This window comes from Scyliorhinus canicula, chromosome 11 (genome assembly GCF_902713615.1).
Source record: "Scyliorhinus canicula chromosome 11, sScyCan1.1, whole genome shotgun sequence".
In the NCBI taxonomy this organism is placed as follows: domain Eukaryota; kingdom Metazoa; phylum Chordata; class Chondrichthyes; order Carcharhiniformes; family Scyliorhinidae; genus Scyliorhinus; species Scyliorhinus canicula.
In genome coordinates, this window is record NC_052156.1 from 123935805 (window position 1) to 123951898 (window position 16094).

At 48.0% G+C, this 16094-nt stretch overlaps 1 protein-coding gene across 8 annotated transcripts in view; it reads left to right on the forward strand.

Annotated features, from left to right (window-relative positions):
• Positions 1 to 16094, forward strand: part of tcp11l2 (t-complex 11, testis-specific-like 2) — an 82511-nt gene that overhangs the window by 37050 nt on the left and 29367 nt on the right. For all 8 annotated transcript variants that reach the window (XR_005462293.1, XM_038811288.1, XM_038811290.1 and 5 more), the window contains exon 5: positions 14586 to 14706. Coding sequence is in view for 7 of the 8 variants with exons in the window: in XM_038811288.1 (XP_038667216.1) it covers positions 14586 to 14706 (121 nt within the window). In the remaining variant the exon portion in view is untranslated. The remainder of the gene's footprint in view (positions 1 to 14585; positions 14707 to 16094) is intronic.

Consider the following 16094-nt stretch of genomic DNA (forward strand, 5'->3'; position numbering starts at 1 on the left):
TCCTGATTTAAGGAGCCATTGGAAAATACCTCTGAGACAGTGCGAGAGTATGGTGAGTGTTGTGACACAGTGGCCAGTTGGATGCTCAAGTAGTGGAGAAAAGGAACAAGGGTTGGAGGGCTGAGGACCTGGAGAGTAGGTCGAGGCGGCAGAACCTCAGGAATGTGGGGTTGCCTGAGGGGCTGTGGGGCCCGAGGCTGATCTGAGTGTCTTGCGACAATGTTTATGAAGTTGGTAGGAGAGGAGCACCAGGTCCCCGCCATCACTCCTGGCAAAACCATGGGCGAATAAGCCTCCACGAGCGGTGATAGTATGTTTTCACAGCTGTCGGATGAAGGAGAGGGTCCTGAAGTGGGCCACGGAGAATCGGAAGGTGCAGTGGAAAGGAAGCAGTATTCGGATATCGCGGCAGAATTGGCAAGGAGGCGTGCGGCCTTTAAAGGGCGAAGTCAGCCCTTTATAAGAGTGGCATGCGTTTTAGAATCATAGAACTCCTACAGTGCAGAAGGAGGCCATTCAGCCCATGAGTCTGCACCAACCCTCCGAGAGAGCACCCGACCTAGGCCTAACTCCATAACCCCACCTAACCTATGGACGTGAAGGGCAATTTAGTTTGGCCAATCCACTTAACCTTTAGACTGTGGGAGGAAACCACAGCATCTGGAGGAATCCCATTCAGACACTGGGGAACATGCAGACTCCACACAGACAGTCTCATGAGGCCGGAATTGTGGAAATCCCCTAGTCACCACACTCCGGCGACTGTTCGGGTACACTGAGGGAAATTCCGAATGCCCAATTCACCTAACAGCATTTCTTTCGGGACTTGTGGAAGGAGACCGGAGCATCTGGAGGAAACCCACGCACACACGGGGAGAATGTGCAGACTCCGCACAGATAGTGACCCAAGCTGGGAATCAAACCTGGGTCCCTGGCACTGTGAAGCCACAGTGCTACCGTGTTGTGTCCCTTGGTGTGGTGAACCTGGTGAGACTGAAAGTTATGCATAATTCCCAAGACCAATTCTTTGGGGCAGCACGGTAGCATAGTGGTTGGCACAATTGCTTCACGGCTCCAGGGTCTCATGTTCGATTCTCGGCTTGGTTCACTGTCTGTGCAGAGTCTGCACGTTCTCCCCGTATGTGCGTGGGTTTCCTCCGGGTGCTCCCGTTTCCTCCCACAGTCCAAAGATGTGCAGGTTAGGTAGATTGGCTATGCTAAATTGCCCTTAGTGTCCAAAATTGCCCTTAGTGTTGGGTGGGGTTACTGGGTTACAGGGATAGGGCGGGGATGTGTGCTTGGGTAGGGTGCTCTTTCCAAGAGCCGGTGCAGACTCGATGGGCTAAATGGCCTCCTTCCGGACTGTAAATTCTATAATTCTATGAAATGCGGAGACTTTTATTAAAGCTCAAGGACTTGGATTGAACTGAGGAAATTTGAATGGAACTTTGCTGGTAGTTGGGATGGGTTTGTATGGGACCGTTGTTGAAACGTGCATTTTTTTCTTATTTATCATTTCCCCTTCCCTTGTTTTTTATGTACAGAGTTGGTGTTAATCGACATTTGTGTTTTCTCGTTTTTGATATTTATGGCTTTGAGGGAGTATAGGGTTTGGGGGGGAAGGGGATTTGGGTTTTGTTTTTTTTTTCCTTTTTGTTGTTTACTTGTGGGTAGGGGGGGCTACCTCGCTAGCAGGTTGAGGTTGGCTAGTGAACGGGAGCAAGGTGGGAGAGGGACTTGCTGGACCTATTTAGGCGGGTTTCGATGTGCCTAGAAGGTGTGAATGGTGGAAGGGAAGATGATGGGGTGAGAGAAGTTGCTGGGGAATTTCTGGGATGACGGGAGGGGGGGGGGAATTTCTGACGGTGACTGGAGGTTATTCTTTGTCCCATCCGTTGGGTGGGGCTGGACACCACCTTGGGTGGGCTCTGGTTTCAGGAACATGGAAGATCTAAGGGATGATCCCTCGCAGTAGAAATGACTGACTTGAAGGGGGGTGGTGAGACCCCCGATTTGATGGTTACGTGGAGTCTGGGGGGGGGGGGGGGGTCCAATGAAGCTTACAAGAGTTTTCTCTCATTTGAAGAGTTTGAGTGTTGATATGGTGCTTTTGCAGGAGACCCATTTGGGTGACAGGCCAGCTTAGGTTCTGTAAGGTTTGGGTGAGTCAGATGTTCCACTCGAGCTCTGACAGAAGGGGCTGGGGTGAGTGATATTAATTAATAAAAGAGTTGAGTTTCAGATGGGGAAGGTGGTGGCAGACCAGAGTGGTAGGTATGTCATAGTTAGGAGATGGTGGTAGGTAAATCGGTGGCTTTGGCGAGTGTGTACACTCCAAATTGGGACGACGTACAGTTTGTGAACAGGCACCCGTTGATTTGGTGGGGGGGGGGGGGGGGGGGGGGGGGGGGAGAAAGAGGAGGGAGAGAGAACAGGCACCAGATGATCTTGGTGGGGGGGATATCTAAATTATGTTTTGAATCCCAAATAGGATCGGTCTAAGCTGAAGTCGTTGCTTCCTTTGGGGGTAGCAAAGGTACAGATGGCATTTTTGAAGGAGATGGATCAAGCGCATCTGTGGCATTTTTTGCACCTGGGGGGAGGGAATTCTCCTCTTCTCCAGTGCATAACACGTATTTGTATATCGACTTCTTCGTGATGCGGAGGTCTTTGTTGCCAAGGGTGAGGAAAGTGGAATATTCCGCAATAGTTATTTGCAGGAGACCCATGTGGAATTACAGTGGATAAGCTGACGGAGGTTATGGCAGTTGGATTTAAAAGACAATTCAGCAAACATTTTGAAAGGCAAAGGAGGGAGATGCTGCGGATCCTGAGGTTTTGCCGCCTCGACCTACTCTCCAGGTCCTCAGCCCTCCAATTCTTGTTCCTTTTCTCCACCCCTTGAGCATCCAACTGGCCACTGTGTCACAACACTCTCCTCAATGCTGGAATGTGGCGACTAGGGCTTTTCACAGTAACTTCATTTGAAGCCTACTTGTGACCATAAGCGATTTTCATTTCATTATTTCTGATCACACGTGGTTTTGGAGACTGGGCTGATTCAGCGGCTAACCAGGAGTTTGGATATGGGCCTGTTGGCGGATATGGGATTTTGTGTGAAGATAGTTGGGGTGATTGATGAGTATGTAGGGTTTAACAAAAATGGGGAGGCTTCATCTCTGTACTCTGAGAGGCCCTGAAGGCGGTGGTGAGAGGGTGGATAATCTTGCATAAAGCACAGATATGTAGGAAGGCAAGAAAGGAACACCAAAGGCTGGTAGATGAGATCTTGGATGGTGGGTATGTGAATGACCTGACTCCAGAGCTCCTGGCTAGTAGGAAGAAGGCAGTGCACCAGTCGTGGCACTTGAGGGTGGCAACGTATGAATATGTGGGGAAGGCCAGTTATCTTTTGGCTGAGTTGAGACAGCAGGCGGCCTCCTGGGAGATTGTTCATGTTTGGGATTCGGGTGGTGGACTAGTGTCTGTGCCGGATAAAAGTTAATGGGCGTTTGAGGCATTCTATAAGAATCTTTATGGGTCGCAGCCATCGGGGGAGGAGTCGGATGTGGTGGAGTTTCTGGAGTGATAGGAGTGTCCAAAGATGGAGGAGGAGGGTCGGGAAGTGTTGAAGGAGCCGTTTGGGGGGGGGGGGGGAAAGAGGTACGGACAGCTATTGGGCGAATACAGACTGGTAAGGCGCCGGAGCCGGATGGATTCCCGGTGGAATTTTATAGAAAGTGTGTTGGTATAGTTATTGGTGGAGATATTTGAGGATTCGGTAGCCCCCTGCAGGTGGGAGAATCACTCAGGACTTTCTTAAGGAAAGTCCAGAGTGAAACGCCAGCGTTTTTAAGCTGGTGTGAGGACATAGCCCCGTTATTGGAGAATCCAGCCCCTGTGGTTTATGAAGGAGGTTTAAGGATAGTATTAGATTAAAAGAAGAGGTTTATAATATTGCAAAGAGTAATAGTAAATCTGATCATTTGATTGTTTTCGAAACTATCAAAGGGTCACCAAAATGTTGATAAAAAGAAAAAAAGTAAACTAACAAGGCATATAAAACAGGTTAGAACATCTTTTACACGTAGGTCCCTTAGAAGCAGAAACAGGAGAAATTATCATGGGGAATGAGGAAAGGGCAGAGACATTGTATAAATATTCAGTGACTGCTTTTACAGTAGAAGACACAAATACCAGAAATAGAGGGTAACTTGGGGGTATTGGAAATGAAAGCACTATTAATATCAGTAGGGATGTACGAGAGAAACCTGAGGGACTAGAATCTGACAAATCTCCAGGATCTAATGGCCTATGTTCTAGGGTTCTAAAAGAGATGGCTGCAGAGATAGTGGATATGCTGGCTACGATTTTTCAAAATTCCCTATATTCGAGAATGGTTCCAGCAGATTGGAAGTTACCAAATGTAATACTGTAGCACTATTCAAGAGAGAGAAAACCAGGAACTACAGGCCTGTTTCCCTGATATTAATCATCAGGAAAGAGCTGGAATCTATTATTAAGGAAGACTAACAACTCCCTTAGAAACGTATGGTATGATTAAAACAAGCCCATGTGATTTTTACAAAGGGGAAATCTTGTGCTATGGACAGGAAGGGTTTTAATTTAAGCAGCCTTTGTTTCTCCTCTCCGCAGTAGTCCATAAATGGAAAGGTGTTTTTATTCTGATTTCTCTCATTAGAAGTGGTGTTTCCCTACCCCTCAGTTTTGGTATGATCCAGTTTCTATTAATAACTCCACAGCAAACATGAGATATGGGTTAGTTTATCTGTATACACTCAAACATGGGAGGAGGGTAGCAACATTATCTCCTTTTCACTTGTGCAGTAAAAATAGGGGATAGAGAAAGAAAGATTTACAGTCAAAGCTATGGAGTAAAGAACTATTGTTTCACATGAGTCCAGAGGCTAGAACCAAAGTCCAGTGATGTATTCCTCCATAGAGGTCAGCAGGCTGAACACAGATGCTGGATAATTGATTTTTCTATAGAGATTACTTCCACAATGAGATGGGCATGCAGAGATGAAGTAGTTTTTTTTGGTAATGGTATAGAAGTCCAGATGTTCCAGTAGGAACAGTGTAGATGGAAGTCAGGCATTCAGACTCTTTTCTGTGCTGCTCTGTGGTAGATGTAAAATAGCAGCATGCTTTGCATTCTAGCTAGACTGGTTCTCCCAGCTAGGAGGGGTCATGTCACATGACCTCCACCTTTCCACTTTGGCTTTGACAAAAGGTGTGTATTTGTTTGTCTGAGTTCCTGAGATTCTCAATACCCCAACCATTAAGAATTTGAACCTAAGGCTGCAGAGTCCTTTGTCCAAGCAGGTGACTCTGTTCCACTTGGCCGGGCTTGATTTATGGCATGGCAATGGCCTTTGTATAATTCTGTTTGAATTTGGTCTCTGCAGTCCACCAGCATCATAGAATAGAACTCCTACAGTGCAGAATGAGGTGATTGGGCCCATCGAGGGTGCACTGACCCTCTGAAAGGGCACCCTACCTAGGGTCAGGCCCCTACCCTATCCCCATCACCCCAGGCACGAAGGCATGGCCAATCCACCTAACCTGCACATCTTTGGACTGTGGGAGGAAACTGGAGCACCCGAAGGAAACCCATGCAGATGTGGGGGGAAAATGCAAACTCCACACAGTCATTCGAGTCCGGACTTGAACCGGGGTCCCTGGCTCTGTGAGGCAGCAATGCTAACCATATGCCATTGTGCCACCCTAGAATTAATGTCTCTTCAGAGATAAAGAGGGGCAAATATCTTCAATGCTGCTGGGTTAGCTCCTATTGTTTGAAGGTCAAGGCCTGACATGACTTCAGTCATTTTAAAAGGTCATGATGATTATCTATTATTGCATTAGCGTTCTTGAGTAGAGTATGATGTGGAGATGCCAGCGTTGGACTGGGGTGAGCACAGTACAAAGTCTTACAACGCCAGGTTAAAGTCCAACAGGTTTGTTTCAAATCACTAGCTTTCGGAGCACCTGAGGAAGGAGCAGTTCTCCGAAAGCTAGTGATATGAAACAAACCTGTTGGACTTTTAAAAAAATATTTTTTATTCTCCTTTTTCACATTTTCTCCCAAATTTACACCTTCCAACAGTAAACAATAATCAGTAACAAATATGTCAATCCCCATATCAATAACAATGATCCCATCCTCCCACCAAACCCCAAACATTAGCCCGCATGTTCACACAAACAAATGACAAAAAGGAATTGGGGACCACCCATAGTCGGCATTAACACACACAGCCCGCCTCCCCCAAACCCTCCCACCCACACGCCCCAACTAATGTTCGATGTTATCCAGTTCTTGAAAGTGCATAATGAATAATGCCCATGAAATCAAGAGTCAAGAATTCCAACAGGATCCCCCGCCACGCCAGGGCACAGGGTGGAGAGGTTTCTCTCCATCCCATCAGGATCCGCCTTCGGGTGATCAATGAGGCGAAGGCTACAACATCTGCCTCCGCACCCGTTTCCAATCCCGGCTGGTCCGACACCCCGAATATGGCCACCCAGGGGCCTGGGTCCAGTCTCACATGCACCACTTTAGAAATTACCCTAAACACCTCTTTCCAGTAATCCTCTAGCTTTGGACAGGACCAAAATATATGAACCTAATTAGCCCCCCCCCCCCCCGCATCGTTCACACACATCTTCTACTCCTTCAAAGAATCGGCTCGTCCTCGCCTTCGTGAGGTGTGCTCTGTATACCACCTTCAGCTGTATCAGCCCCAACCTTGCGCACGAGGTGGAGGCATTCACTCTCCGGATCACCTCACATCAGAACCCCCCCTCTATAACCTCTCCCAACTCTTCCTCCTACTTTGCTTTGATCCCCTCCAGTGGTGCCTTCTCCTCTTCCAAATAGCTCCGTAAACCGCTGACACTACCCCCTCCTCCAGTCCCATTGTCATCAGCATCTCCTTCAGCAGTGTGGAGGCCGGCTTCACTGGGAAGCTCTGTATCTCCTTTCTGGCAAAATCTCGAACCTGCATGTATCTAAACCAGGGGTGGGCAAACTTTTCCGTGCAAGGGCCACATTCAGAAATTCACAATTTTAAAGGGCCTCATGGTATATTAAGTAAAATAATTAATATTTAAAATAGCCAAAATAAAAGGTTTTTAAAGAAAAAAAAGCAATAAATTTTTATTAATTAATATTTTAAAGTAGAAACTTTACATGAAACACATTTATTTGAAAAACAAAGTAACTCAGTTTAAAGAAAAAAAAGCAATGAATTTTTATTAATTAATATTTTAAAGTAGAAACTTCACATGAAACACATGTTGTGCCGAGCAATGATCACCCTACTCAAGTCAACGTATCCACCCTATACCAGTAACCCAACAGCCGCCCCCCCCCCCATTAACCTTAAAATAAAAAAAAATGAAAAAAGAAAAAATGACTTGATCTTGGTGGGCCGCATAAAGACCTTTGGCGGGCCGCAGGCGGCCCGCGGGCCGTAGTTTGCCCACCCCTGATCTAAATGTTTCACCCTGCTCCAGCCCATACTTCGCTTCCAGCTTCTTCAATCCTGCAAACTGACCCCTAAGAAACAAATCTTTTAGTGTCTTAATCCCCTTGTCCTCCCATTTCTGAAACTTTCGATCCCACCTCCCTGGCTCAGGGGCTGGTTTAGCACACTGGGCTAAACCACTGGCTTTTAAAGCAGACCAAGGCAGGCCAGCAGCATGGTTCAATTCCCGTACCAGCCTCCCCGAACAGGCGCCGGAATGTGGCGACTAGGGGCTTTTCACAGTAACTTCATTTGAAGCCTACTTGTGACAATAAGCGATTTTCATTTTTCATTTCAAATCTGTGGTTCCCCCGAATCAGCATTACCCTTAACCCTGCCCCCAATCCGAAGGGTTGGCGAAACTGCCTCCAAATTCTCAATGAAGCTATTATTGCCGGACTCCCTGAGTATTTCCCCAGGGCTATCTGGAGCGGCGTTGTTGCTAGTGCTTTCAATCCCAACCCCCTGCACAAACTCTCCTCCATTCTGACTCACTGGAAATCAACCCCTCTGACCCAGCTCAGCACCTTCTCCACATTCGCCTCCCAGTAGTAATACATCAGGTTCGGAAGACCCAAACCCTCTGCCTGCCTTACCCTCTGTAGCAGCACCTTTCTAACTCTGGCCACCTTCCCTCCCCATATGAACGAAGTAATCCTTCCCTCAATCTCTCTGAAAAAAGCCTTTGGTAGGAAAATTGACGGGCATTGAAAAACAAACAGAAATTGCGGCAACACGTTCATTTTAACCGACTGTACCCCACCCACCAGTGACAAGGGGGCGACCATCCCACTTTACCAGATCAGCTTTCACTCTCCCCACCTAACTAGAAATGTTGTACCTGCACCCCCAGATACCTCAAGTGAGTCCCTGCCCTGCGGAATGGCAGCCCCCCACCCCCGGCAAACCTGTTGGACTTTAACCTGATGTTGTAAGACTTTTTTTTCAAATGTATTTATTCAAAGTTTTCAATAAGTTTACAAAACCCTCCAAAAAGGAAAATAATACAAAGAAAGAAGGGCAACATGCCAACAGAACAACTTAACCCTCTAAACGATACAGTTTAGCAAATTAACCCTAAATTCAAAACAGGATAGAGCATGCGCCCCTTACAAAAAGGAAAAGAAATCGCCCCCCCTCCTTTCTATATTAAATAATAATAATCTTAACACAGCAATTTAGTGAACATTAATCTAGTGCATAAAGAGAATATACATCAATCCACTAGACGCTACCCCACGCGCCTCAATCCTCCCACCCCCTCCCATCGGCAAAGTTATTTACACACATATGTAGGCATCCGTTCATGGTGTTGTTCCTTGCTTCTTCTGGATGGATTTCGCTGACGTTGTCATCTCGTGCGCACTTCCGCTTCTGCGGCCCTCACGTCGTCCCCATTTTCTCTGTTTTTGTGGATGCCAAGTTTGTTAATGTTTCCCTGCCCCCGCCCTCCCAGCCCTGTGGTTCGCCGTTCCTCCTTCTTAGATTTGGCTGTCCCTCCCCCTCTCCCGGTCTATCTCTCCCTCTCATGCTTTGGCTACTTTCCCGTTTCTTGGCTACCTGGCTGCTCCTCTGCTTGTTTGTTGGCCACGAACAGGTCCCGGAACAATTGGGTGAATGGCTCCCACATTCTGTGGAAGCTGTCGTCTGACCCTCTGATGGCGAATTTGATTTTCTCCATTTGGAGAGATTCCGAGAGGTCGGACAGCCAGTCTGCAGCTTTGGGTGGTGGTGCTGACCGCCAGCCGAACAGGATTCTACGGCGGGCGATCAGGGAGGCAAAGGCAAGGGCGTCCGCCCTCCTCCCCAGGAATACATCTGGCTGGTCTGAAACCCTGAAGAACGCCACTTTCGGGCATGGCTCCACCCTCACCCCCACCACTTTGGACATTGCCTCAAAGAAGGCTGTCCAGTACTCCACAAGTCTGGGGCAAGACCAGAACATGTGGGCGTGGTTGGCCGGGCCTCTTTGGCACCGTTCACATCCGTCCTCCACCTCTGGGAAGAACCTACTCATACGGGTTCTTGTTAAGTGGGCTCTATGTACCACTTTTAGTTGCGTCAGGCTGAGCCTTGCGCACGTGGAGGTGGAGTTGACCCTATGCAGTGCTTCGCTCCAGAGTCCCCACCCTATTTCAATCCCCAGGTCCTCCTCCCACTTCCTTCTTGTTGCGTCCAGTACGGTGTCAGCCCCTTCTACCAGTCGGTCATACATGTCGCTACAGTTTCTTTTATCTAGTATGCTTGCGTCTAGTAACTCTTCCAGTAGTGTCTGTCGTGGTGGTTGTGGGTATGTCCTTGTGTCCTTTCGTAGGAAGTTTTTTAATTGCAGGTACCTTAGCTCGTTCCCCCTGGCTAGCGGGAATTTCTCTGTCAGTTTGCCCAGTGTTGCGATCCAGCTGTCCATGTATAGGTCCCTGACTGTCAGTGTCCCTCTGTCCTGTCCCCACCTTTTTGAAGGTGGCGTCAGTCAGCGCTGGCGTGAACCTATGGTTGTTGCAGATGGGAGCTTTACCTGACATTTTGGACAGGCCAAATTGCTGCCGTAGTTGGTTCCAGGATTGGAGGGTGGCTATTACCACCGGGCTGCTGGAGTGTTGTTTGGTTGGGGATGGGAGTGCCACCGTGGCGAAGGCCCGGAGTGAGGTCCCCCTGCAGGAGGTCTCCTCTGTGCGCACCCACTCGGCTTCTGGCTCTTTGATCCATCCCCTTACACGCTCAGCCATCACCGGCCAGTGGTAGAGTTGGAGGTTTGGGAGGGCAAGCCCCCCCCCCATACAAACACCATGATTAGTTTGCCTAGTGCTTTGAAAAAGGCCTTGGGGATGTAGATCGGGATGGATCTGATTAGGAAGAGGTACCTGGGCAGGATGTTCATTTTGATTGTCTGTACTCTCCCCGTGAGGGAGAGTGGGAGTGTGTTCCATCTTTGCAGGTCCTTATTTACTTCGATGTGGAGATGCCGGCGTTGGACTGGGGTGAGCACAGTAAGAAGTCTTACAACACCAGGTTAAAGTCCAACAGGTTTGTTTCAAAAACGAGCTTTCGGAGCGCAGCTCCTTCCTCAGGTGAATGGCGAGGTTTGTTCCAGAAACAGTTATATAGACAAAGTCAGAGATGCTGGACAATGCTTGGCATTCCAAATGCTCGCATTCCAAGCATTGTCCAGCATCTCTGACTTTGTCTATATAAATGTTTCTGGAACATACCTCGCCATTCACCCGAGGAAGGAGCTGCGCTCCGAAAGCTCGTGTTTGAAACAAACCTGTTGGACTTTAACCTGGTGTTGTAAGACTTCTTACTGTACTTTTTTACTTCCTCTGTCAGACTGGTGAGGTTCCATTTGTGGATCCCTTTCAAGTCATGGGCTATTTGAATCCCCAAGTAGCGGAATTTGTGTCTGGCTTGTTTAAACGGCAGTCCCGTTAGTGCTGCCCCCCCTACTTGTGGGTGGACCGGGAAGATCTCGCTTTTGCTCATATTGAGTTTGTAGTCTGAGAAGGCACCAAACTCTTTCAGGAGCGTGATGATTCCATCCATGCTGCTTTGTGGGTCCAAAATGTAGAGGAGCAGATCATCTGCATAGAGAGAGATTCTGTGCTCTCTGTCGCCCCTTCGGATCCCCCTCCAGCTTTTTGCCGCTCTGAACGCAATTGCTAGTGGCTCGATCGCTAGAGCGAACATCAGCGGGGACAGTGGGCATCCTTGTCTGGTGCCCCGTGCAGCTGGAAGTGTTGGGAGTTGGTATTGTTTGTCCGTACGCTCGCCATGGGAGCGCTATATAGGAGTTTTACCCAGGAGGTGAATCCTGTTCCAAGCCCGAACCGCTCCAGTACCTCTGAGGTATTTCCATTCGACCCTGTCGAAGGCCTTTTCTGCATCTAGGGAGACTAATCACCTCTTGTGTTCGCTCCCTGGATGGGGTCATTATCACGTTCAGCAGGCGCCTAATGTTCGAAGTAAGCTGTCTACCTTTGACAAAGCCCCTCTGGTCTTCTGCTACCACCTCTGGCACGCAGTCTTCCAGCCTTTTGGATAGGATCTTGGCCAGTATTTTGGCATCCGCGTTCAGAAGTGAGATTGGTCTGTATGACCCACATTCCATTGGGTCTTTGTCCTTCTTAGGTATCAGCGAGATTGAGGCCTGTGCTAGCGTGGGTGGCAGTGTGCCCCTAGCTAGCGAGTCTGTGAACGTCTCCCACAGGTGCAGGGCCAGCGCTGTCGCAAACTTTTTGTAGAAGTCCGCCGGGAACCCGTCTGGTCCCGGCGCCTTCCCTGCCTGCATGGAGCTAATGCTGTCCATGATCTCTCCCACTGCTAGTGATGCTTCCAGTTCCTGTTTTCTGCCCTCCCCCACGACTGGTATGTCCAGTCCATCAAGGAACCGTTTCATCCCAAACTCCCCCCTTGTGGGCTCTGAGGTGTACAGCCCTTGGTAAAAGGCCCTGAATGCTTTGTTGATCTTTTCTGGTTCCGTTTCTAATGTGCCCCGAGTGTCCCTGATTTGCGCAATTTCTCTGGTGGCCGCCTGCTTTCTCAGATGCTGTGCCAGCAGGCGGCTGGCTTTGTCTCCATGTTCGTATAGGGTCCCACATGCCTGGCGGAGTTGATGCACTGCTTTCCTGGTGGAGAGCAGATCGAAGTTCCTTTGGAACTCTTTCCTCTACGCCAGGAGCTCTACGGTCGGGGCCTCAGAGTATTTGCGATCTACCTCCAGTATGGATTTGACCAGCTGCTGCCTAGCCGCCCTTTCCTCTCTATCTCTTCGCGCTTTGAAAGCAATGATTTCCCCTCTTATTACGGCCTTTAGTGCTTCCCAGAACGTAAAGGGTGAGACCTCCCCATTCTGGTTGTTCTTCGTGTACTCTGCTATGGCCTGCAATATCTTTTCGTTGAAGGCCTTGTCTGCTAGTAGGGCAACGTCCAACCTCCATGTGGGGCGCTGGGCCCTGCCCGTCTCCAGCCTCACATCCATGTAGTATGGGGCGTGATCTGATATCACCATTGCGGAGTATCCCACTTTGATCAGTATTGCCACCCCCCTGGCCCTCGTCCCGTAGCAGGAAAGGTAAGTCTGTCCCACCCAGCCCTTTCTTACCCGCAGTCGGTCCTGCTCTCTCGGGTGCGTCTCTTGGAGGAAGATTATGTCGGCCTTCATATTTCTTTGAGGACTCTGGATCTTTTCACTGGGCCGTTGAGTCCCCTTATGTTCCAGGTGACTATCCTGGTGGGGGGCTTCTGTCCCCTTGCTCCTGTGGGGTCAACCATATTTACCTGGTGGACGCGCCCCTGCCCGCCGGGAGGGTTCCCCTTTTTTAGGGAGCCGTCCAGGATGGCCGTTGTCGCTGCTCTCTCCATGCGGCCGGGCCCCTGCGCTCCGGGGTTTCCCTTCGCCCAGGAGGCACCCGACATGGCTGCACGCTGTGCGACTGCCACACGGGTAGTCCCCTGCGCTCTGGGGCCTCCCTTCGCCCAGCGACCGTACTGGGTGGATGCTTGCAGCGATTCTTGTTCCAAACCCTCTGTTCTGGCACTTTGTAGCCCTATTGTTGTTCCTTTTCTAGCCTTGTTTGTCCCACCGTCCCTGCGTTCCCCACCCCCCGGGTCCTTAGAACATAGAACATAGAACAGTACAGCACAGAACAGGCCCTTCGGCCCTCGATGTTGTGCCGAGCAATGATCACCCTACTCAAACTCACGTATCCACCCTATACCCGTAACCCAACAACCTCCTTAACCTTACTTTTTAGGACACTACGGGCAATTTAGCATGGCCAATCCACCTAACCCGCACATCTTTGGACTGTGGGAGGAAACCGGAGCACCCGGAGGAAACCCACGCACACACGGGGAGGACGTGCAGACTCCGCACAGACAGTGACCCAGCCGGGAATCGAACCTGGGACCCTGGAGCTGTGAAGCATTGATGCTAACCACTATGCTACCGTGTTGCCCTTGTTGTAAGACTTCTTATTGAGTAGAGTAGATATAGGGAAAGAAATTGATATTGTATATAATTGGATTTCCAAAAGGCATTTGATCAGGTACCATACAAGTCCATACCATCAGGTTAATACAAAAGATAAAGGCTCACGGATGATTATATTGGCAGAAGATTGGTAAATGTACAGGAAGCTGAGAGTAAGGATAAATGGGGCATTTTCAAGTTGTCAGGCTGTGACTCATGGTGTGCAACAGGGGTCAGTGCTGGGGCCTCAGCTATTTACAATCTATACAAGTGACTTGGACAAAGAGTACTTAGTGGAAATGTCAGTTGTGATGGACAGGTTAAATCAATGGGCAACAAGGCAGCAGATGGAGTATAATGTGGGAAAGTCTGAGGTTATTCACTTTGGTCATTGAAAAGCAGGATTTAAAAAAAAGTCTTGACACTTGTAAATGTTGATGTTCGGAGGGATTTGGATGTACTCGTACAAGGAACACTAGTTAGTATGCAGGTAAAACATCCAGAAAGCAAATGGAATGCTGCCTTCATTGCAAGTGGATTGCAATACAAGAATAAAGAAGTCTCAACAATTATGCAAGGCTTTGATGAGACCACACCTGAAGTACTTTGAGAGATTCTGCCCTCTGAAACATACAACATTCTGGAGGGGTTTGCCGAGGTAGGTACTGATGCATTGTGTTCCCCTTGAATGGGGATTTAGAACAAGGGGGCATTGTTTCATCATAGAGCTGATCATTTATGACTGAGATGAAGAAATATTTCTTCACCTCAAAGGGCTGTGATTCTTTGGAATTGTCTGCCCCAGGGCAGCACGGTGGTGCAGTGGTTAGCACTGCTGCCTCACGGCACTGAGGACCCGGGGTTGACACTTCCCCGAGTCATTGTTAGTGGGAGTTTGCACATTCTCCCTGTGTCTGTGTGGGTGTCGCCCTCCACAACCTACAGGATGTGTGTTGAAGCTTTCTAGCCCCAAAAAGCATTTAGTGTGTCATTGAATAATTAAAGTATAAAATTAAATGTTAACTAATCCATCTGAGACCACTAATTGTTTTTTGAAAACACAGTTTACAGAGGAAAGTGAAAGAAATAGTTCACAAAGCATTTTGGGACTGCCTGGAGGCTCAGTTGAACCAGGATCCTCCTGAATATCATCACGCCCTTGTGCTTTTGGGAGAAATCAAAGAGGTAAAAAGAATGAATGCTTTAATATTACAAGTAATTTCTAAAGCTTGGTTATATACATCACATTGTTTTTGTCTTGTTTCCCCTTCAGATCTTGGTCTAGGACATTGTAATAAAGATGAAGAAAATAAATAATAACATGTGAATAATTATTTTCTCTGTAATGTGCTTACATGTTCTCTTTCCTTCTTCCCCTTTTAACAGTTCTATCAGACTGAAATGGAGGTGTATTGTTTTTATGCATAAGTAGACCATTAGAAAAACGTTTCAAGTGTATCAGTTTAACCAGTGCTTACAGAGCAGCTACTCTAATACCGTTGTTTTGTTTTGCCATTTCAACTAGTTGGACAGGAAATACTAGGATGGTGATCATTTTAATGACAAGTGTAACAAGTTATACAGTAATAGAGCAATAGGTTCTTAAGATACATAGTGCCGTGAATATTATGAAGCAATGTGCGATGTTTTAACTCATTCAAAACTCACCACTTTGAGTTAAAATCAATACATAATGTGTTCAAACTTTTTTGATTCTTTGCATCTATTCCACACTTTCCCCTTAAGGCTGCTCTTTATATACCCTAACTCTAGAATGACATCCTCCACCTGGCGAACATGCATCCATTTTATTTCTCCCTGACCCTCTTTCAGCAGTTTTTCTTCAGACACAATTGCAGAGAAAAAAAAGTTTAGGGTTACAAGTGCATCCAATTAATACATCAATCATTATCATGTGTGCTCTGCCTGAAGGAAGGTCCTTGACTCCGAGTCTTCCCATTTCTCTCCATTCTGTGCCAGACTTTTTTAATTTGCCAATAACTTCAGTTTTCAAGCCATCCGCCAGGAATATTCATCCCCTTTCACCTCCTTTTTTTCTTAATTATCCTCCATAATGCCTCTTTTATACGTCCTTTTCCTCTACTCCCGACAGCACTTCATGTTGTTACTTTTTCTGTCCAATCGAGCCTTTCCATTCTCCTCCAAACGCATATTTCAAAGTTATTTAACAAATTAGTCTCCTTTCGGTAAGGTCCAAGTTTCACAGCCATGCAAAGTAACATTCATAGAACATAGAACATACAGTGCAGAAGGTGGCCATTCGGCCCATCGAGTCTGCACCCACCCACTTAAGCCCTCACTTCCACCCTATCCCTGTAACCCAATAACCCCTCCTAACCTTTTTGGTCACTAAGGGCAATTTATCATGGCCAATCCGCCTAACCTGCACGTCTTTGGACTGTGGGAGGAAACCGGAGCACTAGGAGGAAACCCACGCAGACACGGGGAGAACGTGCAGACTCCACTCAGACAGTGACCCAGCGGGGAATCGAACCTGGGACCCTGGTGCTGTGAAACCACAGTGCTATCCACTTGTGCTACCGTGCTGCCCA